The sequence below is a fragment of the Desarmillaria tabescens genome (assembly GCF_030435595.1).
Source record: "Desarmillaria tabescens strain CCBAS 213 chromosome Unknown EV420scaffold_56, whole genome shotgun sequence".
Taxonomy (NCBI): Eukaryota; Fungi; Basidiomycota; class Agaricomycetes; order Agaricales; family Physalacriaceae; genus Desarmillaria; species Desarmillaria tabescens.
The window spans coordinates 69,340-91,347 of record NW_026848355.1 but is presented as its reverse complement, the minus strand read 5'-3'; the positions used below and the strand labels follow the sequence as shown (position 1 = coordinate 91,347).

Sequence of the window (22,008 nt, the reverse complement as noted above, 5' to 3'; positions counted from 1 at the left end):
CTGAAGTCGAGCGATGAATGTAATCGTAGAGCGGCTCGAAATTTTGCGTTTGTGGGTCCTTGCATGGACTCGGAGGTACTTACGAAACTGATGGAACGAAGTTAAGTCGGGTTTCGGACCAAATGGATTTTCTACCCATCACGCGCACGGTCTAAGCACGCGGAGCTGGGAGTAAGGAGAGAAAGCCAGAATGTCGTCGACAAGGTTGGTCTCGGTCCTCACAGTTGACTAATAAGGTGGACATTGATGGCCGGTAGCCGGCACCACATTTACCGGCGGCAAGTTAGTGTGTCGCTTCTAAGCGTAAAGAAGTGACCAAGTACTCGCCCCATTCCCTTCGTATCAAATCTACATTTCGTTACAGAGAAAAATCATTTTATCTGTGCAAATTCTTCGCAACTCTTAAAATCTGCTCAGCACCTTGCAAATACATGCCGGCTCGATGCCGGGTTCCCACCAGATTAGTAATAATTGTGATATCTCTGTCACATACACATGACAAAGTGGGCCTGACAAAGTCACGTATTTGTTTGGTCTTCCGTGACTGCATTTAAATGAGTCTCCCGGTGCCGCTCGGCATCATTTGCTTCATAACCATCTGCATAGACGCAACTATACCTGTCCAGCTCGATCCTACACGATGTTAATCAAAGTCAAGGTCAGTATATCGCGTCCGAAGTTCACAATCTTTCACTGATTTCTCATCGTAGACCTTGACAGGAAAGGAGGTACCAGTAAATTTCTCGCCACTCTGACCAATGTTCTTATTCTTGGACATGCAGATCGAGCTAGATATTGATCTTGATGACAAGGTATGTTGGCTACCTAGTTACTCATTTATGCGGAAGGACTTATAAGAGTCTCGCTTCAAGATCACTCGAATCAAGGAGAAAGTTGAGGAGCAATCCGGTGTCCCTCCGCCACAGCAGCGATTGATTTTCAGTGGCCGTCAAATGTACGAAATTGGATTACTCTCATTGGATCTCATCGTTGATACGAGTTTGGTAGGGCTGATGACAAGACCGCGAGGGAATTCAATATTGCACCAGGATCAGTGCTGCATCTGGTCCTTGCTCTCCGTGGTGGGCGGTAATTCGGGAGTCAGAACACAGTTGTATGCTTAATTGGTCGTCGTCGCAATGTATCTCATGTCGGTGCTCTCACGCAGTCACAGTTATTTGCAGTGTTTATAGAATCAAGCCTTTTAATCGATTCCTTTTTGATCGTCATGCGCTCTACAGGCCTCAGATATTGACCGTCTCCACTCTTCCTTCCGATATACTCACGTTGAGGATCAGTTGAAGAACTTCCCTGTGTCCATCTTTACATTTGCTTTTATCTGTTGTCATGCTACTCATCGTCTTATGTGAGGTTGTTGAAGCGTATGCGATATGAACCCCCCCAGAAAATGGAAAGATATCATAATGCATTGACAGAACGACAGTTTTGGCATGATCAGGTACATCAAATATCAAGAATTCGAAGATTTTTCGAGTACATAAATCATTTCAATTGTGTGCGAGGTTCGGGTTCGAGAAAAATCTAGTCATTCAACGGTAGCCAAGCCTGCACTGTATCCATGGATGCCAAAGTCCTAAAACATGAATCCGTATCTACCGTGGAGTTACTAGTGGGAACTAGGAGTATGTTGACTAACGAAGTCAATGGCATGATGTGTTCCACTGAGAGAAATTTACGTAATGAGCCCACACCCCTTGACGTGCCCGTGCTGCCGCGGGCCCATTCGCTTTTCCTTCTTACCGTCATCGTCCTCGGAGTCGTTCTGGTGTGCCGCTGCACTTTGCAGCCATACCTTGCCATATAGACCGAGTTGCCTTATTGTCGTCATTTACTCGAGTTACTGATAACGTATCTGCCCGGGACCCAGGTCGTGGAAACTTTCTTAGGCTTCCCACTCCTCTGTGCTACCTCATCCTAGAGGGGAAGCTCTTACATACAGGTACCGCCTACCACCTTGGTTCAATTAAGCTTCATGCCCGAATACGTCTATGCTCTACATGACTTCATTCCGGAGAACGAGGACGAGGTACCCTTCCGAACGGGGGAACGGATTGAGGTGATAGAGAAGGATGATGCATATGGCGATGGATGGTGGACGGTGAGTGATCCTTATGTTATATTTCATACGCCAGAGAGACTTTTTCAGAGGTCTGAGACACCTGCCCTTTGCAGAGCATGTATATCAGACCGGCGTTGCATTCTCACTCTGTCTTTCTCTTTCCCATGGCTCAGACCACATACTCACTTGTTGTTACAAAGGGCTTAAATATATCCGGAAAGAAGGGCCTGTTTCCTCAGAGCTATACCTCGCCTACGGAGCCCGCCGTCGCTGTCGGTATTGCGTCATCTTCTACACCTCCAGCGGACCCAGATACCACTTTGAAAACGCCCCTACAGCCTCTACACGAAGAACCGGAGATAGAATCACCTCAGCCACCTCCCGCCATATTTCTCAATGGCCAAGAAACTGACGGGGCCAATGGCGACGGCGAAGTTATGAAGGCGACCATGACGGACGTTCAAAAGGCCATCGAGCAGCTTGGTAGAGGGAACGGAATAACCGACGACGCAGATGGTGCTCGGAGCTTCAGTTTTGCCAGCTCTCGTGGAGGTCGGGACACCGAGGAAGATACAGATTTCGACATGAGTGACGCTGACGCTGCTGGCGATGAAGGAGAGGGTTGGCACAAAGGTGCTAGACGGAAACTGGCGGAAAAAGCGAGGCAAGCGGTAGAGGATGCTGAGCGGTTGGAAATGATTGGTATGAGCCGCTCGAGCAGTAACCGGACTTATGCCCCTCCCATCGCCGTGGAGCTCAGCGACGAGAGTGAAGACGAAGAGGATGACCAACACTATACGCAGGCACCTGGTTTCCAGAGCCAAAGGAGGCACTCATACATACCCGAAGAGGACGAAGATGTAGAGTCTGTCCCTGGTCACTCTCTTTTACCTAGCGACGAGAAAACCCTGGGAGACCGAGTATCGCGTTCTCCCCGCAGTTCGACGCATTTCTCTCCCTCAGAACGTGACGACACAGACACCCAACCAGCTACAGCTACACGTACCAACTTTGCGGCGCAGCCAGAGCGAGTCACAACTCCTCCTTTAAGTGAAAACCAGCCAACTCCTCCCAAGTCTGTTACTCTAGCCCAAGCAGCGGCCATTCCCATGCCCCAATCTCCTCCCGAAACAGATCGTACCAATACACCAATAATTGACGCTGTGGCTTCACTCCCGTCGCCAGTTCCAGCTGCGATCTCACCAACAACTCAGTCCAAACATAGCAGTGTAACGTCTTCACCTGCCTCTCCATCTCATAGCGCACCAGGGAATGATTCTTTGCTGTCGGCGACAGTCTCGACAATACCAACTTCAGTGGACAAGAAGGAGAAAACTCATCCATCCGAATGGACTCTGGAGGAAGTTGTCGACTGGTTGAAGAGTAAAGGCTTCGACCAAGATGTCTGTGAAAAATTTACCGGTATGTCTATTCTAATGTGTCCCGTTTAAGGCTTAACTTACACATTATATAGAACAAGAAATCACCGGCGATGTTCTACTCGAGCTCGATGTCAATCTCCTCAAGACAGAGATTGGTATTATGGCATTCGGCAAACGCATGAGAATTGCCAACGCTATCACGGACCTTCGTCGACCACCATCCATCGTCTATTCCGACCACCCGGAACAGCCTTCTCCCCCCTCCCCGATGATCGTCTCACCTCACCTTTTCACAACCTCCCCTGCGACATATGCTGAAGGACCGAGCCACACACACTCGCGGAACCAGTCCCAGTCTCAGTCCCACCATTCTTACCCCGGCTCAACCAGGTACTCACACAGCGTGCAGAGTTCGGTAAATGGGTTCGCGGCTCTCATCAGCCCAGAGAGCGCGCCACACACCGCAGATACACCAGTTTCACCTCGATCAACCCTGGATCCCGAACCAGAGCCAACAGGGCTCGCTATGCCCGCTACCAATGGAAAGGCACCCGTGAGTCTATTGCATATCTCTTTTCAGTCAATTTGCTAAACATGTTTCTATTTCATAGAAATCAAGGCCATCTCAGCTATCATTGTCGCCTAGTGATGGCGCATTGAATGCGTCTGTGAAAGCTGTTGGGGATATTCCTGAAGAAGCGGAAGAAGAGCGGGAAGAGCGGGCTGCGCAAAGTGAGGTGGGTCATTACGTCTCACAGTACCTAATTCATGCTCACTGTGTAATGATATAGGGTGAGGCTCTTCCTGCTCGTTCTGTACGAAGGAGATTGTTTGGTCGTTCTCATGACTCCGAGAATTCAGGGAAAGATTCCGGCTCTCGCGCATCGAAAGATGGAATCTCGCCGTCCTCTTCGATTCTTCCTCTCCTTACAGACAAGGACAAGGACAGAGCTAAGGACAAAGCCAAAGACAAATACAAGGACAAGGACCTTACGCGCCATGGACGAAAGCAGCGAAGTGTTGACGTCGGCAAGTCTGGTGAACGGCTTAGTTTGTTTGCCGGTTCATTCGGTAGCACACTTGGCAAGAGTCGTAAACCTCCTCCAAAGTATTCGTGCGTTTCTCTCCCTTTACCTTCCCATTATGACTAATGTTGTCCTTTTCCCAATAGCGGCGACGATACATCCGAGAAAGGGTCTTCATTCCATCTTCCAAGACTGTACAGTACAAGTGGTCGCAAAACCTCCTCTTCTGGACGACCGTCGACTCCCGGAACTCCTAAACGCGGATCAAAGGAGGAGAAGGACGGTCTCAGAGACGGGACAGCCCAGCGTAAAGATTCGAAGGAGGCCAAGGAGGGACGTACAGAACATGCGACTCTTCGCAAGCGGACGTCGTCTTACCCCGGATCACAACCTGTATCTCCCGAACTACCAAAAAGCGAAAGCAATGTCGGTCAGCTCAAGCCCGGGCAGAGCATATTGGAACAGATTGGCGAGCCTGATCATACCGGGTGGATGCGCAAGAGAGGAGACCGTTATAACAGCTGGAAGCTTCGTTACTTTGTTCTCAAAGGTCCTCATCTCTATTGTTTGAGAAGCGACAGTCCCTCGGTGAGTATTTCTTTTTTGTCCGAGTGGGTTCTGTTCGTGATACGAGGTTCGTTTTATAGGAAACCAAGATCAAGGGGTATATCAATATCATTGGCTACCGAGTCACTGTTGATGAGAACGTGAATCCTGGCAAGTATGGGTTCCGCATCGAGCATGAGCACGACAAGATGCACTTCTTCAGTTCCGATGAGAAGGTCATCATCAGGGATTGGATGAAGGCCATCATGAAGGCTACCATTGCACGAGATTATACTCGTAAGAAAACTGCCGCTTTGCGCTAGTATATTACTGACAGCTATCCTAGAACCTGTCATTTCCTCATGTAATATCCCTACGATCCCTTTGATGGTTGCCCAAGCTATGAATCCCGCTCCCCGACCACCGTCTCCCACAGCTCGGGATGCTACTCAGAAAGCTCTTCGACGAGATAACCCCAATCAGTTGTCAAGTCGTGACGCTCGTGTCTTGATGGGTCTGCCATCAAGCGATAACGCGAGGGAAGAACGGACACGACTAGAATCGTTTTTCAGTGATCAGTCTGTGGACCTCAGTGTCGATACGATAGATGCCACCACTAAAGCTGCACCTCCGAGGCCTTCACGGAGGAAGAACTCCACGCTTTCCGTGGTACGGCTCGTTCGTAGTATCATGCAAATATTTTCTGATAAGATTTTTAGATGACGCCTATGGACAATGACCTTATCGAATGGGCCAACTCTCACCTTCCCTCGACGTTGCAAATCAGCGATACAACAGTGTCTATTTACGGTGGTCTTCATTTATTCCGTATCGCAGAGTCTATAAAGGGCCGCTCGGTGTCGCCTCCTGTGCCAGACTCAGCCTTCCCGGTGGACTCGAACGACGAAAAGCTTGATGGACTTTTCCGTCTTTTTGATTTCCTTTTGGATCATGACGTGAAGATGGGGAGCGTGAGTATAAACGATGTTCGACAAGGCAAGCCAGAGAAGATAGTGCAGTTGCTGAGGGCCTTGAGAGCATGGGAGGATAAGCGCAAGGCTCTAGCGCAAAGCATCAGAGGGTCTGTATCTAGCGGGTCTGTTTCGGCTACAGGCTTTATGGCCTCTTCTCCGTGGACGGCAATATGATCAAGCTTTTGGACTTTCGGCATCCCACGCGGGAATAGTATTACACTCTTTTTGGTTTCTGCCTTGCGTTTCATTCGTGTCCTATATATTCTCTTTCGCCATCTTGGGACATGTTTTGTACCATACACACACACACTTTCTTTTGTAACCATTTTCTTCTTATATCATTACTCTACTTATCTTGTTGTAGGAATCATATTTAGTGCATCGTTAAGGTTCAATCATGATGAATGCTATTGAAACAGACGTTTATGAGAAGTTACGGGTTACCCTTTATCCTAGTACCCTCTACGATCATGATGAGATCAACTTCGTACGTACCGGCTAGCCGGTCCGGCAAAGAGCCCCCCGAAAGCAACATCCACCTTTAGAGTCGACCTTCTTTGTCCTTCTGAAAACCTTGGGCAACTCCAAATCTCGTTCACATGAGATTTCGTTCTTTACAAGCATCTTCTGGTCGCAATAATGGAATTCGGCAGCATTAATTATCTATCTTATCTAGTCGAACCAGACTAGATGATAACTCCAGCGGCGTCACGAGGAACCAGTGCTTCTTTTAGAAGCGTCTTCAGCATATTATCAGCGATTCTACTCGCTTCTTCCCCCCCCCTCGTAGATTCCTCGTGCCATGAGCGAAATGCCCCAGGCGCCAGAGACAAACGAGGTTTCCGATGATACAAAGGTTCCTGGCAACTATGCCCAGGATCTTGCAGGAAAGGACGCTTCCGACATTGAGGAAGAAGGCATTGATAAGCACGCGAGCAAGAGCCTTCAATTTGTATCCTCGATCAACAACAACGAACCCATTGTGACACGACGCGAATTATGGAGTTATTATCGTATGTATCCTTCTCTCCACTCTCTCTATCCGTTTTGATTGACTTCTTGCAGTGTACTATAATGGTGATAACGTACGTTTTTGATTGTTGGACTCATTTCATTAGTCTGACGATTCGCTGTTACAGGGTGTCGGCCCCAATGGGTACTCTATGACACTATTTCAGTCTCTTGCGAATGCTGCTGGTTATGATCCTGTCAAGGGACCTGGTTCTTCGTGTGATGCGGCTGACGCTTCGGGTCAATGTGTCGTACATTGGGGAGGAGGAACCAAGGCAGTAGCGAGCGTGGTTCTGGTAGCGAACGGCGTCAGCTTCGCCGTGAGTGTTCCCAGGTTCAATAAGATCTCCGTTCATGTTCGCTCAGGTCATGACTATGATATTCACCACAATCGGCTCAGCCGCAGATTACGGAACTTTTGGTCGTTGGCTCTTGCTTGTGATTACTTGCATATGCTGGGGTGCCCAGTTCGCAAGTATGAGTCTCACGGGTGAGCATTCCCACAGGAAATTCTCGCGCGCCTTCTGAATGGGTCTGTAATAGATCCTTCACGATGGGGAGCGGCCATGGCTTTGTATATGGTCGGTTTTATCTCTTATGGTGCAACCCTTGTTTTCTATGCAGCCGCGTTCCCTCGTCTTGCACGTAACACGGCCCATGCTCGTGAGCTACGCGACAAGTTGGAAGCTGGAACTGTTACCTTGGAAGAATATGAGAGGGAAGAAAGTATGGAGAAGAACCGCATTAGTAACATCAGCACGGTCAGAGCGAACAGTTCTATCTTGAATTGGCACTTAAACAACATCCCCAGACTCACAGCAATATCGGATATGTCGTGATACTGTGTCTGAACCTTTCTGTATTGATTCCTCTCAACAGCAATCCAAAAGTTGATAACTATGCCCTCGTCCTGTATGTATACCTTTCTTCTTTCTTGTGTTGGTGTAGCCTTGCTCATTCGGATCATAGAACAAATGGATACTGGGTCCTTATTGGCATCTGGTGGTGTGCGTATCACACAAGTGCCGAATTCTATCAGCCTTGTGACCGTAAACAGTTATATTCCAGCAACCTCGTCCAGGACCACCTGTTCCCAAAGGAGAGCACCGCTTTACGATTGGCTGGAAACAGGTTTGTCCATCTCAGATATCCTGCTTACATGATCTCCTATGATTCCTTGTAGATATGGCTAGCCATGAAGCAGTACAGAATGCTGCCCTACACGTTCATATACCTCTTCGCTTTCTTCCTATTGGCTGATGTATGTACGGCCTTGTGCTACCGCTATATTTATCTGACATTTCCCCGCATCGTTAAGGGTCTTAATACAACTGGGACCTTGGTGTCGATCTGTCAGAACGAGAAATTCTCCTTTAGTTTCCTACAGAACACATACCTTGGGCTGTCGCAGGCGATTACCTCAACAGCTAGCACGTTGGGCTTCTGGTATATTCAGAGATATTGGAAGATCAGCACTAAGAAAATGGTGCGTCGGACTTCTTTTTTCTGCGACGCTATCCTTTTAGTGACAATGTGGACTGTCAGTTTGTTGTGACGAATGTGGTTACTATCCTCATACCGTTGTGGGGCATGATAGGTATTTGGACTGAAACTATCGGGTGAAGTTCTTCGCCTGCATAAACTTTTGAATTTCGGATTATTGACGAGGCAATTGCGGATAAACAGATTTCACAACGCTTGGGAATTCTGGTACGACTGTTTCCTGCTCAGTCAGTCTCCGATGTATGCTGATTGAGTCATGCAGGTTCTATAATATCGTCTTCGGCCTATTCCAAGCACCGTATTATGCTTTCTCGCAAACGATGATGGCCGAGCTAACTCCACCCGGATTCGATAACATGGTGCATGTTTTTTCCCGGTCCCGGTGGTGATCGCTCACTATACTGATGATTATGCATGCAGTTCTTTGGCCTGTTCGGTCTATCCAATCGGGCGTCTTCTATGATCGGACCCAACGTCATTCAAGCGATTATCAATAATACTGGAAACAACTGGATGGGGTTCCCATTCTTGTTCGCTTTGTGTGCATCTGCTTCCTTGGTAATATGGTTTGGGGTGGACGTTACGAAGGGAAGACGAGATGCAGTTGCTTGGGCGGAGACAGCCGGACGATCTAAGGTCGATGAGGACTAGCGAATGGCATTTGATTTACGGCAGTCAATAAGTTACGTGCGTCATGATTACAGGGGAACTAAATATACATAAATCTATAAGTACAGCTGATGGGCGTTGGCAATAGAGTATTCTCGGTCCAGAGTAAGTAATAGGAAGATCGTGTTTATAGCTTTCCTTTACTAGTATTCGGTGGCTTTGAATTCAACGCCGTAGTGGTGTGGACCGCCGAAACGTACACGACGCCGCTATGTCTGTCTTGGATCTGCGAAATTGATATTGATGTATGGTCGTGAAATGGAGAGAAGGGATCTTACTTCGGTACGAGACGAGCGCAGGCGGCCATTCATTGATATTGTGTTCGATACAATGCGCAGTTGTGTTCCTCTGGAAGATGCATCGAATCAGAACGCGTGGATCACAGATAATCAGGAAGGTACGCACTGCACTGCTGGACGATACCAGATCAAGTTCATTGATTGTGATACACCAGTACCATCTGTGCCGGTGGCAACTCCCAGGGCGACGAGGGCAGAGACGGAACATCTGAAACTTGAACATCAGGACCGTCCATATCGTCTCAGCAGCAGCACTACGACTCACGGGTCAATCAAGTACGCGGCACATCCGCCGTGCAATGTTCCATAGACATTACACATATCTTGGAAACCATCAGATATGCACTCCGGCAGGCAGGAATAGCATGCAAACACACACCTCTCGTAACTTCAATTTCGCATACCGTTTCAGCTTCTTTTCGCCCGGTGGAATCTGTGAGTCCGTATACATTGACCACCGCTAGTCTGAGGTTACAGCCAATAGCTGCGCCGAATGATGTTTCAGGCTGGCCTATGAAGTGCGCAAAAATCTCGGCGCAGCGTTTCTTCTGCGCGGGGGTGATATTGCCTTCGATAGAGGAATAGTCATCGGAAGGGATGAGGGCGCTGGAGGTAGTCAACAACATCGGGATGGGAAAAGCTGAGGGGAGGAGTTATTATGCAAAAGGTTGGGAGGAATAAGTGCAATGTTTAGGTCCACATGGGACCTTTATAGTCTGGATAGCCTGGGGTCATGACCGGCTAACTCGCGCCAAGGCACCTGTGCTGATAAACCTCCGTATGAACGATTGAATAAGCGATAACACTAGTATCCGATCAATTAGGTGTCGTCGAGCTTTAATGAATCCACACCAATTCCACATAGCGCGCAAAGAACGGAATGGGGTTATTAGGCGAATGTTCCGTCGGATGATCTCCACCAGCGCCACAAACATGTACTGAGATTGTAAGATTGGTTGAAGGCGCTCACTATCCGTATGGAGACTAGTATACAGACCCATCTGGTCGGGCATTGCCGTACTAGGCGTCCATACGTTGGGGCTGTGCATGTTCGGCTGGTTATCCTATACACATGGGTCAGAGGGATAATAAAAATGAGGTCCTCTGTATGCACAACTTACTTGAGGGACACTGGCAGACGTCGAATGAAGTGAGAAAAAGGAAGGTATTGAAAATCAATACATAAAAGACCCGGTCCGTTGCATGTATGTATTCAAAAACCCGGGCTATGGCAATATAAGAGAGAATTGTGCTGCGATACCATGGTACGGCAAGTGGGGCAAATGTTGTGAACGTCATTATTGTAAAGTGACAGGCCGGCTGCGGAATGACGGTATGATAGGGCCAAGATTAGCAGTGCGTATTGTACAGACGAAGAGCGAACACTGATCAAGAAAGTAGTTAACACGAGGAGGAAACCATTTCTGAGGGAATCAACACCTTACCTAATAGTATGATCGCTTTCCATGTGGAGGAAGTCCCGGAACCTGTACCTCGCCACCATCTTCTTCACAGCCTCTATTCTACCATCAACGCCTCTTCCGGCTCAGTGATCTTTATGAATGGCCGGAGCGTTGAACAGGATGCACGTAAAGAAAAATTACCTGGATCCTAGGACGTATAATGATGCATCTCACTACTATGAAGCGCGCCCAGACGTGCTTGGAACATTCTCAGTGGTACTGCTGACAGCTGTCTGAATACACGGCAGTGGACCATGGTACTAGGCATCATTCAGAATCGCTTATAAAAGTATACGCCGTGCAGGACGGACCGGTCTGAGACTCGACAAGAAGCGGGAGCCGGACAAGTGGTGGATTGGGTAACGTGAAGGACCGGCTGGCCGCCAGCGCGACTTTTACTGTATGTTTCTGCGGGAAGGAGATGATCTGGATGGACGAATTATGATCTGCTATCTCGATGTGTGCCAGGGTACACCAGGAACGCTCTCGTTGACAGCTGCTTGAATGCATCGCGGTTGCTGTTATGATCCTACCCTTCATCTGCATTTATTCGCAGGGATGCTTGAATTGAATGGCTGGATATCGTGGGTGAAAGTCTGAGGAGTCGTAAGGGACAGAGATGGGCCGTCAAAAGCGTTGAATGCCACAAGAAAGTCTTAATGGGAAACACCATTTGTTAGATCGTTCGAGGAGCGTCTCGTGGATGAGTTGCACCAAGTCAAATACGGCACTGATGAAGTCGGCGATCCCGGTTATATTGCGGTCAGACTGACGCTGATAAATTGTCAAGGTCTGTTTGACCTTACTTTGAACTGCGCCGAATTGTCTGGGTGAGGCAGATGATCTAGTTGAACACATTGCGAATTACGGAATTATAAACAGATGTTGATAACTAATAGCATAGCAAACCGGATTGTACGATAATTATTAGTTTCGACTTGCAGAAGATCATAATTTAGCCAGGGAAGGGCGCGTATTGTTGACAGTCGTATGGACGGCAGAAACATACAGTTTGTCTCGTTCCTTGTCCCAAAGCTGCGAGTGAAGTTAGCACTAGATAGTACCAGATCACTATCACAAACAAACCTCGCAGCGAGCGGTCCGAATGCGACCATGAATGAATACGGACGTTGAGACTACCCTGAGCCTTGTTCCCCTATATGAAAGGATCAGTGCCAGAAATCACGAGGAACGGGAGCAGGCAAGTTTCCGAGTCCAAAAGACGACACTAGACGACACCTCAAAAGGTTAAGTCTTTCTTAACAGCTTTTCCGGCCTAGGGGAACATTCAGTCACGGACCGGAAAGGCGCCGTGAAGAGAAACGAGGCTCCCTTAAGTTTCTCCTACAAGGAAACCGGTCCAAGCTCGGAGAAAATGATACGTACATTTTAGCCGGCTGGTGCCAGATAACGTTGAGAGATTGCGAGACTCCTGTTCCATCAGCTCCGATAGCAGCGCCTAGAACTACCAAGCTGGACACAGAACACCTAGGAAGGGTCGATGAGAAGATGCGATTTGATGCAGGCATGACGCTGCGGGGCCGGTACATTTATACGGCGAAAGCTCAACCTGAACAGGACTTGTTTTTATACAACTATGCCTGATCTGGCTCCATACCAGCCGCGATAATTCGATAAAAACAATACCAGTTAATGTCGTATCTGCTTTCGGCGAAATGCCCAAACCCCCGGCGTACTAGTACACTTGCAGACATGCAAAAAAAAGATGTTAACAGGTCCCGCCTTTCCCGTCGTCTTTAAGTCGCATCGAAAAAATGATCGTGAAAAAAGGGTGGTCATAGTACTGAGCAACGCGTTTCTCCGTGACATTTCTCGGATCACGCCTCAAAAAGACGGGCAGGAAAAGCGATACCCGTTAACATCTTTTTTGCATAAATATGGATGTACCAGCCCAAATGTGAGGATACGAATGGACGTACGGGTCGACGATATATGCGGCGCATGCCCCGTGCAAGGTCCCATAGACATTACACATGTCTACGAGAAGAAATGTAAATCAGTATTAGAGTACCCGGTCTGTTTACCCTCACATGAATGACTCGCCTTTTTCGACATCAATCTCAAAGATCGTTTGTCCCTGGGCAGCAGTCCCACTAGCATCTCGACCCCAAATATTCATTTCGACAAGGCGTAAGCGCCTACCAACCTCAGCACCATAGGATTCCTCCCGACTATTCACAAAATAAGAAAAGATATTGGCACCGAGCTGCTTTTCCTCGTCCGAGATATTGCCTTTGATCGTCGAGACGTCGATATAGGGGGCTGCCGGGAGAGAGTGGAGAAATGACCGCGGAATGCTAGACATTTTGTAGGATACGATGGTGGTTGAAGAACAAGTCCGTACATCGTTGATTTTACAAAGAAAAAAAAAACTAGAATTGACAATTGACGCGCCAATATAGTTTTTCGGACGTCGAGGAAGGGAAGAAGCCTAATCCGGCATTTGCCACTGTCATGTCACTCTTGCCCCTCCGTCCATTTTTCACCTGCGACTGCTTTCTAATTACACCGGTGAGTTCTACTTGCCTGAGATACAATTTAGGTCAAGGCTCTCACGTCGATTACGAGCATAGAGAGGAATATATTGATGATTCCCAGTAGGAAGGACCAAAGCTGTGACCGGCCGATTATTTCGAACCCCAGGACTTAAATGACAGCAAGTATCGCAGAAGCGTGTCCATCAGTGGCATATCTAGACGTACATATCACCAAGAGATGATCCTTGCCGTTCACAGAAAGTAAAGTGTGACACCTTGAAGATTCAACGGCATGTGGTGGTGGCACAAGATGATTGAACGTGAGTATGATTCTTCGCGTATAGAAAAGGTCTTTAGTGGTGGCAGACTGAGTTGTGGTTCATATTATCCTCGGGGAGAACGCCGCCGCAGTACGTCTTCCCCATGAACGAGGGGAGTCACGAAACCATCGCACCCGAACGACGTATGTCAAGGGCAAGAAAACCTTACCTTGAGGATCCAGATGGTCGGATCATTGACTGACGAGTTTCATATCCTTAACAGTGACATATGCCTGCAGGCATACACCGCGTCGGGCCGAAGCTTTGGGTACCGATGTCCTTGACTTTATTGCGACACAACTTCAATGTGACTCTTTCTTCTCTTCACTTCAATTGATAATCTTCACTAACAGCGACTGCGATTCGCAGGCACGTGTCACGAGTCTGTCCTCCAGGTTGAGGCGTGTCTTGAGAATAAGCTTAAATACCAGCATGAAGCACCTCTAGAATGACTTCTTCCTTATCCCTACCGTCATGTCTCATCCGGCGACGTGGCCTAACGCATTTTTCTATCCGATAGGCAATACCCCCCCTATCTGCCTTACCCAGGATCTTCCCCCCAATATTCCTGCGGATATTCTCCTTCTGGGATGTGGAGATCCTCGCAGTATCTTGTATACATGCTTTGCTGACCTTGGAGCCCGTAAGTGTTCGGTGATTTCGACCGAAATAATGAATGACTGACTTGGTCAACATAGCTCGTCGCAAAATCGATGCAACATGTTGCGATATAGAGTCGGCCGTACTTGGTGAGCTTGATGTGTGATGTGTCTAACCTAGCTTGAAACTGACCTTTGGTGTCTAGCTCGAAACGTCTTACTCTTGACATTGCTTGCTGATGATGAATCGGCAACTCTTTCCAACAACATCTGGGAAATCTTCTATCATTTTTATCTTGACAAACCTTCTCTCGACCTCTTATCGGATCAGTGTCAAAAACTCATTGACCTGACCAAGTCCTTCGATGTGTGGAACCAGTCTAAGTACGGCGCATTTTTGAGGTTCTGTACCCATACTACGCTCTCAGAACTACGGAGTTACTGGGAACGCTACCTTGGCGCAAATCGCCTGTCCGTACAAGGCAAACAGCGTCTCCGGACTCAATTCAAGAACGGTATGGATACAACCGCCAAAATCTCCGAGCGTGGGTTGATGTATGCCGCGTGTCGGTCAGCGGTGCCGTTGTGGCAGGAAATTGGGAAGGTTGCTCCAAACCATTACAAATCGTACTGGAAATCCGGTGTCATGTGCACATCATCAGTTGCCAGTTCTTCACCGTTACCGTATGTCAATCCCACTTTCGTCTACTCATCGAAAGGTCATATCTTCAATGTACACTATGGCACCGATCCGATACTATCATTTCATCTCGCTGCAACGATGCCTGCCGTTTCCGGTAATCATGATCGCCCGACGACCGCAGAAACGGTCGTCATTGGGGCGAAGCTACAGTTTAAAGAGTGGTCGAATGCTTTCAGACGATCGCTTGCGCAATCCTCCCTCACCGTGCGCTTTTTTACGGGAGACGTCATTCATTTCTGTCACGCTCTTCGCTCTCTTTCTCGCACAGGGCACCGTACTACTGGCATTCACATATCTGTTTGGAGAGGAGAGATGATAACGTTTGATGAAGCAGACTATGATATCACCGTTCCCTCTACTGCTCCGATTGTTTTCAATGTCATTGACACATCCAATCCTAGCCGATCATGTTGGATTGTTGAACGTCCTTTGCGCAGCCATACCGCTCTTGCGGCATGATCACCTCTCGATGCTTCAAACCGATTCTCTTGCTCCGTTGGAAGCAGATCCTCAAGATGACTTCAGAGAGAGCCTATGTATGCCACCTTCGACATTCGCTTTGCTTACAGGTGTTGTTCCTGTGGGCTATCTGTCCCGGTTCAGTTCTCGGTTCGTAATGCATGGCATTGCCTTGCGCTTCTCTTATAGCACCTGCCTCCTATTTCACGCCAAAGCCTATCATGGAGAAGACCGGATTTCGACGGCGGCGATGATCAAAAGCAGCGCCTTTCAATAGAGGCTCACACACTCTCCTGACCTGCTCTTCAAATTCTACTTGAAGCTCTTTGCTGTAGAAGCGGGGCGCGACCTCATGAGAAACATGACGCCGGGTAATATAAGCGAGCCAGCACAGTAGCCTACTATGTTCGACGTAATTATGTTTGGCTTCTGGCTCTCATCAAAGACAGAGTCTATACAGACTGGCCCCGGGCGATGGAGATGCTAATGGATAGGATCCAGGACGATAAACAGTTGCACATGGGAATGAATTACTTCCAAGACCTCTGCAGCGAAATGCATCAGCAAAAAATATTCACCGTAAAGTATCTTCGACATTCCGATCGATACACTTCTCGTACGGGGGTCTTTCGTCGATGGCAGACCATTCCTGCCGTAGTTTGCTTGGTGGTCGAAATTCCCGCAAGCAAGCTGAAGCCGTTGAAAGACCACAGCGAGAGCGCTGGTACACCATTGTTCCAATGCGATGTCGCCACTGGGAATGTCATGCACACTGCCTTGTGCACGCCGCAATTCACCTTTGGCAACGTAAACACCACACCCAGTGGCATTTCTATTCGCGAGGATCCGCTGGGTCCATTTGGGGCATCACCTTTGGTGATGTACACGTGGATTTCTGCGTGGTTACTCTCTGTCGATCCAGCAGCCACGGTCATCAAGTTTTGTATCCGCTCAACTACGGCAACGGTGGAATATGGCAGCGTTGGATTCCATCACTCGGGGTTGACATGGCATTATACAGGGTGCCACTATTGGACGAAAGGCATGTCTTTGTCAGTTCGTGATTGGCCTCAACTCGCGGATGCGAGCTTCAAGGCCTAGCGTGGGGCCAGGATCGGATGAAGCTGATTCTGTCTCATTCATGAATCCTGTCCTCAGCATACGAGGCGGCGTCCCCTACCTGACAGCCAGGGTAAATATTGACGTCGAAGGATCTCCTGTACGTGCATCAGCAGTGTCGATGACACAGAGATCATCGTGCCGGGTGGAGATAAACGCTGCAGACAATGAGCAGCGTAGTGTACCGTTCCCATTTCCGGTCGACAGTCTCCCGTGCGAGCTTACGCCAGTTGGCCTTCAATAGTTGAGGTTTATTTTCCATTTATTTCACAAGTGCCTTGCTTGACGGATGAGGCAGGTACAAGCTCCGTTATCGGAACTGAGCGTATTGAACAGTTTTTCCTTCAATCGTTTCCCGATTGTTTTGCTCTCTTCGACGCCATGGCTCTGGAATATACCTTACATCAATCTCGATTCTATGCCCGTTATTAATGTCGCAAACTCAGATTCTCTCAAATGGCTCGATTCACATCTTGCGTTCATGCTCTCTGATCGAGAGAGACTAGCGTTTCGTCAGACCGGCCACGTCAGCGATACGCTACATTGTCTCAAAAAATCGCTGACGCAAATCTTCCTCACCTTTACTGGCGTCTATAAGCCAGAAGCGAAGATCTTTGCCCTACGAACCTCTGAAGGGGGCATTTTTACCCTTCTCTTCGTTAGAGAGCTCCGCCTCGACCTTGATTCACAAACGATTGTGGCTGATTGCTTTCTTCTCCCAATACCGTTCGGCATTGAATGCCCTTCGGCGCCACCTAAAGTCGAGCGTATTCTCAAAAACAGAGCGGTGATGGAAATAAATACCGCTCCCTCGGAGCAGAGGACTTGGATGCAGCTATTCTCGGTGATTTCTGAACGATGCCGCAAGTGGGAGCATACACCGAACTGTGAATACAAGACCAGAGGGACGTTGTTGTCACTCGATACCACTATTCCTCCAGCATTCTGTTCCTGTGGACGAGGCAAGGATGACGCCAGCTCCTTCTTTAAGGACATGGGGTTAGACGATGTTTCCTGCTTCGTGACCCGTGCAGCGTTGGGTCCTTTGTTCGCTGTCCCATATCTGGAAGACGTAGGCATCACTGCCATAGATACAGCGCCAAACGGCTGTACATCCTCAAAATGCGCTTCTTGTGGTGCACAGTCGGAGCATCTCCAAGTCTGCAGTGCCTGCAAACGGCAGTACTACTGCTCTCGGGCTTGCCAGAGATCGGATTGGAAGCGGCACAAGCCGAACTGCAGAGCGGCGTGAACCAAATGTACTCACGTTTCAGTACAGTTTCACTTACGAAAAGTATGACATGGTATTCATCTAGCGATGATTACAGATACAAACTAGAGTTGAAAACATACCGTCTTCTCCAAAACTAACCGTCCACGAATACGAACAAATAAGCTATTGGCCCGAATAGTCGGTGTCGTGCCTCTATTAAGGTTCTCAGGCATTACATCAATCCTAATTATCCAGCTAGGTCATGCGCTACGTATGCTTCGAATGCGCAGGAACTCTTGGTCGGCATCTCTGCAACACATCTGATTGTGACATACTGCCATCAAGAGGGTCTCGACTTCCTAACATCTACTACTCGCCCGTCTCATGGCACAAGCGGTTTTGTGGCCCAAGAAAACATTCTTTTACCCAATCGGAAACACATCTCCGATTTCATTAACGCAAGACCATCCGCCTGACATTCCCGCCGATATTCTTCTCCTTGGATGTGGGGATCCTCGCAACATCCTATACACTTTATATTCTGATCTTCGTTGCGGTGCTTGTGAGTAACAGTCAATGTGCTTATTGTCTCGTTGCTTAATGAATGATACTCGTATAGCTCATCGTAGGTTCGATGTAACATGCTGTGATATTGAACCAGCCATTCTAGGTACGCTTCAAGGTGACTTGATGGGCTTATCGCGTGTTTGCTGAATAGCTATCAGCGCGAAATATCCTCCTTTTCACCTTACTTGTCGACACTAAGGCGGACAATATTGAGATCTGGAACATCTTCTACCATTTCTATCTCGACAACGCCTCCATTCAGAGACTCTGGGATCAGTGCAGTACACTTGTTCGGGCATCTCAGAGCCTCGAGTCTTGGCAAAACTCACCGTACTCGTCGGCCATAAGGATGTGCACCGATCACACGCTCCAGGTCTTGCACAACCAATGGGCTTTATATCTTAATACAAAGTCTATGTCCGAAGGAGAACGGGCGCGGCGGAAGAAACAATTTTGCTTTGAGGCTGAGTCAATAGCACAGCGTGAGCACTCTATCAGTCCCTGCTGGTCCGCAGGGCCCGTTTTGGGCAAATTTCCAGGACGTCACCACAGAGCACTTCAAAAATTTCTGGCATACCGGTGTAATGATGTCCGAGACTCATTCTACTTCTTTACCACACATGAACCCGACATTTTTATACTCGTTACAGGGCGATACATTCAATGTCCATTATGCCACAGATCCCATCAGGGCCTTCCATCCTCGCCTCGTGTCACCCTTCCGTTATCTCGGGAAGTAGAAGAACTGGCCCGCCTACAATGGAATCAGTGATTCGAGCAGCCAAAACTCAGTTCAGTCAGTGGTCACAGGCCTTCCGGGACACCGTAGCAGAGGGCGCCATCATTCTTCGCTTCTTCAATGGCGACGCGCTTGCTTTGTGCGACGCTCTCCAAGAACTGCGTCGGTCCGGGACAACATTGACTTCCGTTGGGACGTCGTACTGGACCGGAACGCGTATTCATTTCCATGATGAGTACTCGCTTCTCATCTTCCCATCCAGCTCCCTCTTGCTACAATGTTATCGACACCTCCAATTTGTCGGATCATTTAGGCGACATGAATATTCTCGCTGGGACTGTACCACTCCTGCGAAAAGATCAGTTTTCCGCACTCAGGACCCAAACACTCTTGTCCAAATCACTAGGTCGAAGTCTTCCTCAATCCTTTGTAGAACGATTCTGTGGCGACGTTTCTACCCTTTCCCTTCTCCTGGGAGTAGCTCCCGTTAGCTACATCACCCGCTACTCCACGCGTTACATTCCACAAGACTCCGCAAAAAGTATCATCCCGGATATTTCTCCTGTAACTGAAGGGGACTTGATCTGGAAAAGAACTGACTTGGATTTCTCCCCTTCAGACCGTCGGAACCCTCGACTTGTCGTGGATCCCCAGGAACTATCCAGATATCTTTTCGGGGTATACTTGAAGATGTTTGTACATGAAATGACCAAGGAGGGCATGGGCCTTCCGTCTCCTGAGCACATGGCGAATGCATTCCGGCTTCTTTTATGCTCGGCCTAGCTTCGTGGCGGTTCTCAAAGTCGTGAAAGACAGAGTAGAGACGAACTGGACCGTGACAATGGAGCAGCTTTTTGACTTGATCGCATTGGACAAGAAGCTGTTTACGGGCCTGAACTTTTACCAGGACCTTTGTTCCGAGCTACATCGCCAAGGGGTCTACAGTGTAGAAACCTTGTCATCCGCAGTTTCGATTGAAAGCGCCAAAGATGGCATTTTCCGGCACTGGGTGGACCCTATTCCTCCCCTAGTATGTCTGGCAGTTGAAGATTCCCCGAGCGAACTTCAACAAGGTTCCAGACGATATAGGAACTCCAGTGCTCCAGCTCGAACTCCAATCTCGGATGGCTCATTTCCATAACAGCTTCTCTTTCATTCAGCTCGTATTTGGAACACTTTCTATTGAAGGCGATCTCAAGGATCCGTCTTTCGCCTATCACGCAAGACCCTCTTAGGTGGTCTGGGGCATCGGATCTAATTCTGACGCTCTGGGTTCCTGCCTGGATTTTGTGCGTTAGTCCCAAGACTACCGACGTCATGTTTTCGTTTCGATCTACGCCTTCGAACAAATACATAGCCAAACTCATGCGGCAGTTGGGTTCCTTGTTGACGATCTTTAAAACGAAACTGTTGGATGACCAGCATGTGTTTTTCAGCAGAAGATATCCTTCATTCTCTGATGCTTCCCTGACTTCAAGCTCCCCGGGCTTGGAACAGGTAGTTCCCATATCCGATGCAACCTCTGATAGCCAGCCCGTTTTGGTTAAGGCCTCTCTTAATCCCGACAATGTTACTACGTTGTCTATTCGAACCGACGTGGTGGATACTAATGCCCGCCAAGCGTTGTTGAAAGGACATGGCGTAACTGCGACGCAGAAAACCTCATGCAAAGTGGTACTTTCAATTTGATGACTTTTGTCATTCAGTCGTGTTTCCTTACCCCATTGATGGCGCTAAAATTAAGCTACGCATTGCACGAAAGTCTCATTACATTAGAGGTGAAGACATCTGTTGTCAAAGCATTTGTTTCGGAAGCTCATGTACATTTAGGTCTGTGCTCCCGGTATCAAACCCTAAAGTCCTTGATAGCCTCTCGTTCAATTATGTCCCTGTACCTATGCTCGAGGTACCATGGGTTTGGTCCATGCATTATCCTCTCCTTGCCGTCCCTTCCTGTGATCAATATCAATGGCGACGTCGAGTGGCTCCGACAACATATATCACTGATCTTCTCCGAGCGTGAATGCCGTCTACGAGATCTATCAGCGGCACAGAGAGATGACGCTCTCTTGGCAATCAAAGACACATTCTTCACTCTTGTGTTCGCTTCCGCTGGAATTGACATGTCCCGAGAACGTATCATCTGCCTCATGGACGAAGTACACGGACTTGCCCCAAATCGTGATATTTCTCCGGCACCTTCGTCTTGATCTCGCTTCTCATACCGTGGTAATCGACTGTTTCGTCCTCCCAATTACGAAACGCGTAGACTGGGCTTTGGAAGTGTTGAATAGAAAACCAATGCTCATAATCAAAACGCACAGTGCAGAGATCAAAGCCTGGAAGCAGATGCTCCCGGCAATCACTGAACGTTGTAGAACGTGGAGTCACACTGATAATTGCGAGTACCTGACTCGCAGAATTCCAGTATCTCTCGAAGACTTCGAAACACCGCTATGTTCCTGCGGGCTTGGTCATGGCGTTGGTTCTTATTTCAAGGATGCCGGACTCGACAAGAAGTTTTGCAACTACGTTACGACAGCTGCGATTTCCCCATTATTTGCTCTTTCTTTCCTAGAGTCAATGGGTCGGAGTCAGATCAGGTGTGCGGCCCAAGATTGTGGAAAAAAGGAGGGTTTGAGGCTGTGCGCCCGATGCAGAACGGTCAGCTATTGTTCTGCGCTCTGTCAAAAGTCGGACTGGAAAAGGCATAAAGTGGTCTGCAAGAAGGAGTAAAATATCGTTTTCAAGTGCTAGTGTTGCTTTAAAAATACCGCTGTAATTTTGTATCCGAGCTCGGCTTTTTGGCGGTGTAAAAATAAACTCTTTCCCAAAGTTC

General features: G+C 48.3%; 8 protein-coding genes across 8 annotated transcripts; 6 read left to right on the top strand and 2 right to left on the bottom strand.

The window, feature by feature from the left end:
- Nucleotides 1-587: 587 nt before the first annotated feature.
- On the top strand, nucleotides 588-1,554 carry EV420DRAFT_1575371 (ubiquitin-related domain-containing protein). The gene is made up of 5 exons (XM_060474462.1): nucleotides 588-658; nucleotides 711-728; nucleotides 783-812; nucleotides 873-955; nucleotides 1,009-1,554. Exons 1-5 carry the CDS (start codon nucleotides 641-643, stop codon nucleotides 1,091-1,093), a joined length of 234 nt encoding a protein of 77 aa, XP_060324882.1. The 5' UTR covers nucleotides 588-640; the 3' UTR covers nucleotides 1,094-1,554.
- A 160-nt stretch (nucleotides 1,555-1,714) lies between these two features.
- EV420DRAFT_1575367 (uncharacterized protein) lies at nucleotides 1,715-6,514 on the top strand. Its single transcript, XM_060474461.1, has 9 exons — nucleotides 1,715-2,119; nucleotides 2,281-3,502; nucleotides 3,555-4,015; nucleotides 4,074-4,199; nucleotides 4,254-4,576; nucleotides 4,634-5,075; nucleotides 5,135-5,330; nucleotides 5,380-5,702; nucleotides 5,753-6,514. The coding sequence occupies exons 1-9, from the start codon at nucleotides 1,994-1,996 to the stop codon at nucleotides 6,179-6,181; spliced, it is 3,648 nt and encodes a 1,215-aa protein (XP_060324881.1). The 5' UTR covers nucleotides 1,715-1,993; the 3' UTR covers nucleotides 6,182-6,514.
- Nucleotides 6,515-6,559: 45 nt separating this feature from the next.
- EV420DRAFT_1314762 (autophagy-related protein 22-like protein) lies at nucleotides 6,560-9,172 on the top strand (the record flags this gene model as incomplete). Its single annotated transcript, XM_060468639.1, has 14 exons — nucleotides 6,560-7,020; nucleotides 7,073-7,092; nucleotides 7,147-7,338; nucleotides 7,385-7,508; nucleotides 7,562-7,779; nucleotides 7,830-7,930; nucleotides 7,988-8,025; nucleotides 8,076-8,149; nucleotides 8,202-8,279; nucleotides 8,337-8,504; nucleotides 8,564-8,637; nucleotides 8,705-8,728; nucleotides 8,784-8,880; nucleotides 8,942-9,172. Exons 1-14 carry the CDS (start codon nucleotides 6,810-6,812, stop codon nucleotides 9,170-9,172), a joined length of 1,650 nt encoding a protein of 549 aa, XP_060324880.1. The 5' UTR covers nucleotides 6,560-6,809.
- Nucleotides 9,168-10,553, bottom strand: EV420DRAFT_1575349 (uncharacterized protein). Its single transcript, XM_060474460.1, has 7 exons — nucleotides 10,487-10,553; nucleotides 10,342-10,427; nucleotides 9,869-10,294; nucleotides 9,755-9,812; nucleotides 9,596-9,697; nucleotides 9,469-9,538; nucleotides 9,168-9,416 (listed from the first exon to the last, which is right to left on the bottom strand). The coding sequence occupies exons 3-7, from the start codon at nucleotides 10,113-10,115 to the stop codon at nucleotides 9,318-9,320; spliced, it is 576 nt and encodes a 191-aa protein (XP_060324879.1). The 5' UTR covers nucleotides 10,116-10,294; nucleotides 10,342-10,427; nucleotides 10,487-10,553; the 3' UTR covers nucleotides 9,168-9,317.
- A 1,347-nt stretch (nucleotides 10,554-11,900) lies between these two features.
- Nucleotides 11,901-13,278, bottom strand: EV420DRAFT_1622822 (uncharacterized protein; the record flags this gene model as incomplete). The annotated part of the gene is made up of 4 exons (XM_060475860.1): nucleotides 11,901-11,968; nucleotides 12,277-12,440; nucleotides 12,893-12,950; nucleotides 13,017-13,278. 4 exons carry the CDS (start codon nucleotides 13,276-13,278, stop codon nucleotides 11,901-11,903), a joined length of 552 nt encoding a protein of 183 aa, XP_060324878.1.
- Nucleotides 13,279-14,244: 966 nt separating this feature from the next.
- EV420DRAFT_1649021 (uncharacterized protein) lies at nucleotides 14,245-15,531 on the top strand (the record flags this gene model as incomplete). Its single annotated transcript, XM_060478243.1, has 3 exons — nucleotides 14,245-14,413; nucleotides 14,469-14,519; nucleotides 14,576-15,531. The coding sequence occupies 3 exons, from the start codon at nucleotides 14,245-14,247 to the stop codon at nucleotides 15,529-15,531; spliced, it is 1,176 nt and encodes a 391-aa protein (XP_060324877.1).
- A 1,322-nt stretch (nucleotides 15,532-16,853) lies between these two features.
- Nucleotides 16,854-18,043, top strand: EV420DRAFT_1014153 (uncharacterized protein). Its single transcript, XM_060465323.1, has 3 exons — nucleotides 16,854-16,893; nucleotides 16,949-17,923; nucleotides 17,979-18,043. The coding sequence occupies exon 2, from the start codon at nucleotides 17,069-17,071 to the stop codon at nucleotides 17,900-17,902; it is 834 nt and encodes a 277-aa protein (XP_060324876.1). The 5' UTR covers nucleotides 16,854-16,893; nucleotides 16,949-17,068; the 3' UTR covers nucleotides 17,903-17,923; nucleotides 17,979-18,043.
- An 18-nt stretch (nucleotides 18,044-18,061) lies between these two features.
- On the top strand, nucleotides 18,062-22,002 carry EV420DRAFT_1575331 (uncharacterized protein). The gene is given in 13 exon segments (XM_060474459.1): nucleotides 18,062-18,425; nucleotides 18,483-18,533; nucleotides 18,589-18,950; nucleotides 18,970-19,142; nucleotides 19,168-19,385; nucleotides 19,432-19,861; nucleotides 19,911-20,203; nucleotides 20,229-20,373; nucleotides 20,405-20,810; nucleotides 20,842-20,930; nucleotides 21,000-21,114; nucleotides 21,152-21,268; nucleotides 21,330-22,002. The coding sequence occupies 13 exon segments, from the start codon at nucleotides 18,248-18,250 to the stop codon at nucleotides 21,903-21,905; spliced, it is 3,153 nt and encodes a 1,050-aa protein (XP_060324875.1). The 5' UTR covers nucleotides 18,062-18,247; the 3' UTR covers nucleotides 21,906-22,002.
- The last annotated feature ends 6 nt before the right edge of the window (nucleotides 22,003-22,008 follow it).